This window comes from Cyprinodon variegatus, unplaced genomic scaffold (assembly GCF_000732505.1).
Source record: "Cyprinodon variegatus isolate N-32 unplaced genomic scaffold, C_variegatus-1.0 Scaffold578, whole genome shotgun sequence".
NCBI lineage: Eukaryota > Metazoa > Chordata > Actinopteri > Cyprinodontiformes > Cyprinodontidae > Cyprinodon > Cyprinodon variegatus.
The window spans coordinates 366,134-369,288 of NW_015151031.1; the positions used below are offsets into that span (position 1 = coordinate 366,134).

At 39.7% G+C, this 3,155-nt stretch overlaps 1 protein-coding gene across 1 annotated transcript in view; it reads right to left on the reverse strand.

Moving 5' to 3' along the window:
• Window positions 1-1,521: 1,521 nt before the first annotated feature.
• tsn (translin) overlaps window positions 1,522-3,155 on the reverse strand; it is a 14,109-nt gene continuing 12,475 nt past the window's right edge. The window contains exon 5 of the mRNA XM_015392202.1: window positions 1,522-2,641. Within this exon, the coding sequence (XP_015247688.1) occupies window positions 2,414-2,641 (228 nt within the window). The 3' untranslated portion in view covers window positions 1,522-2,413. The remainder of the gene's footprint in view (window positions 2,642-3,155) is intronic.

The window sequence follows — 3,155 nt, forward strand, 5'->3', positions numbered from 1 at the left end:
AAGTCACTCAAATCACCTTTCTTCCCCATACTGATGCTCGGTTTGAACTGCAGGAGATTGTCTTGACCATGTCTACGTGCCTAAATGCACTGAGCTGCCGCCATGTGATTGGCTGCTTAGAAATTAAGTGTTAACGAGCAGTTGGACAGGTGTACCTAATAAAGTGGCCGGTGAGTGTACAGTCTCTGAGAAGGACTAATACCTTCTAGCCTTACTAATCGCTAATACAAGACTCTATAAAGACTGTTTAAAATGCCATGTTAAAAGTCTACAAATCCCCACCCCTGCTCAAAATAAATAACTGCTAAAGAGAAACAGAATTTGTGCAAAATTTTAAAAGGTCACCTCGACAGATCAGATATCGGCCATAGAAAATACTGAAAGGTGCGTCTCTAATACTAGTTGACCTCTTTGTGTCATGAGCAGTTTTTCATTCACGTCATCGATGCATACTGTGGAGCTGCACAACTTAAGCATCATAGATGTACTTCGTTTTATTAGCTACCGTAATCAATTCTAGCAGTATTTCTTGCAGCCAATTGTATTTTTCTAAAAACAATTGTTTTAATAAGTGTAGGGAAAATAATTTGAGCTCCTAAACCCTTAAAACCAAAGTCCTTACATTTAGCAAAGTGATGATTTTACATTATAAAAGCTTAAATTTTACGTTTTTGTGAATAAGTGGCCCAGTGTGATACATTTTCTTGTCACCTCATTTCATTGTCTCCGTCATAAAAGATTGAAAAACTCTGCTCCCCCAACGACCTCCTCCTGGACCGAGCTTCCCGACCACGTTACCATGACAGGTTACTAACCGTGTTCTGTGACCAGCAAGGAGCTGTTGTGCCTTTATACTTTATCACTGTTAGACTAAGACTGACAAATTTTAAGATCTGTCACAGTAGCATCAATTTTCTCCATCAGACAAGCCTGCCCTCTGTCTGCACTCACATCTACTTACAGGCAATATAATTATTCCTTTTACAGTGAACTGCCTTCTTTTTTTTAGTGTTTTTACCTATGAAGGCTTTATTTTGTTGGAAGCACTTTATTATAATTAAGAGAAAGATTTACTCTTAAGTACATCTGTTGGTAAAAAAAAAAAAAACATGTTCCTTCATTTAAGAAAAACAGTGTGTTGACTAGGCTTACAGTCACACAGACCAACGATTTACAACTTTTGCTGTTATGTTAATTGTAAAGTAGCATCAAAAAGTAAAGTATCACTGTGTTTAGGGCAGAGCTGCTCGACTCCATGTGAAGGTTAATTTGCCGCTGGGATTTAAAGAAACAGGAATTTCAAAAAGAAAACACCTTGTGCGTTGCATTTGGTTTATTTACTTCCCCTGTTTGGTTTGAAACATCTGATGTATGATTTCTTTAGTGTAATATATTGTGAATTATATTAAAAAGATTTTAAACATGTTTTTTTGGCTCGTTTTTGTTGGATCTCTTTCAAAGATGTCTTTGTAGGACGAGGAAGGCTGGAAAATAAACACAGTGCAAATAACTTTTTTTTCAAGAAAGCAATATTTTATTTAAAAAAAGAAGAAAGCCATGTAGGACTTTTTTTTCCCACCACTTTTTACAAATCAAAACTACAAATATGGCTCAACAATATTTTCGTAGCACAAAATCCAACAGTTTCCTAAATAAAGGTGATTTAACTAGTTTTAAATGTTGAAATTAACTGTAAATTATTTTGCTTCTCACTTTTTCAATATCATCCGTAAAGTAGGTATTTTATCAATCAGAATAAAAAAAAAAAAAAACAATGTGACAAAAACAGTTATCTATTTTATAAACACTGAAATTTAAACTTGTGTAAAAACTTGCTTCATAAATGTGGCTTTAGGAACCCAGTTTGGATGAGCGTCTGGTTGAAAAGCTTTATGATGACTAGCAACCAAACCCTACAGCAAACAGCTTTGACAAAATTAACAAGTCAACAAAAGAAATAAAATTTAATCCAGAAACCGGTTGAAGCCAACAGTGTTCACTTTATTTTACAACATGACTCTGAACTGTGAATCCAAATGACGCTGTAACAAGGCGAGAACACATTTCCAAAACTTGCAACAAACAGAACCTGTAGTCGTGATTTTCTGAAATGGAATGCTGAGATCCTTTACCGCCTCTGCTGCCCCTCTGTGACAGACTGACATCCATCTTAACCACCGCTCCTGCATGCATTTGCACAAATGCATGCTGAAACATTAGCACGCATACACAGACACACCATCATACAGTCTGTCTTTGGCTGCTGGGGACCCCAGGCAGATTCCTGGGTCTGTAACTTCCAGATGGGGTAAGGTTCTCCAACCTGCAACAATCCTGCAGAGGTCCCAGCTGGAGGAAGCTGCCACACTCCTCCTCCTGCTCCGACAGCAAACCAACAAACCTCCATGTTCTACTAGTTACCGCCAGATTCCGACTCCTTGGCCAGACCGCGTATGGACAGGTCATAGACCACCTCTTCGATCTTCTTCACGTCGTACTTCAGACCGTCATACCGCTTCCGCAGCGGGTCGTTCTTCAGGTTGAGCAGACGGAAGCCGGAGTCCAGCTCATTGATGAAGTTGGAGATGCGGAGCGGCCGGCTGTAGTCTCCTGCAGTGACGCTGTTCACTGCTAACCGCGACTAAAGGAGCAAATGGCACAGAGTCAAAAGGTTAGAAAGTTTTTTTTAGAAAGTTTTTAAAAAAAAACTTTCTTTGAAAAATTATCTATATGGGAAAAAATGGTGTAGCAACACAGGCCGGGTTCGAATCCGGCCTATGGTCCTTATATGCATGTCTCCCCCCCTCTCTCACACCCCCTTTCCTGTCAGCCTACTGTCAAAAAAAAAACAGACAAATAGTGCCGTAAAACAAAATTAAAAAAAGATGCAAGTGGCTTTGGATGGCCCTTGCAGATCAGCATTTCTCTGCCTCTAACATCCGTCGTCCACACACCTATGCCAATGTGGTGCAAATTTGACCTTCCTGTCAGCAGTTTTAGCCATTCCTTATCCCATAGAGCGCACACACAAGAGGAAGGGCTTCCAACAGTGAAATATTGGACATCCTGAACTCAGGCTGGTCTATCTTCAACTATTTTGATATCTTCAACCCTGTCTGTGTTGGAGCTCTGCCTGGCTATGCGTTTCCTGGACG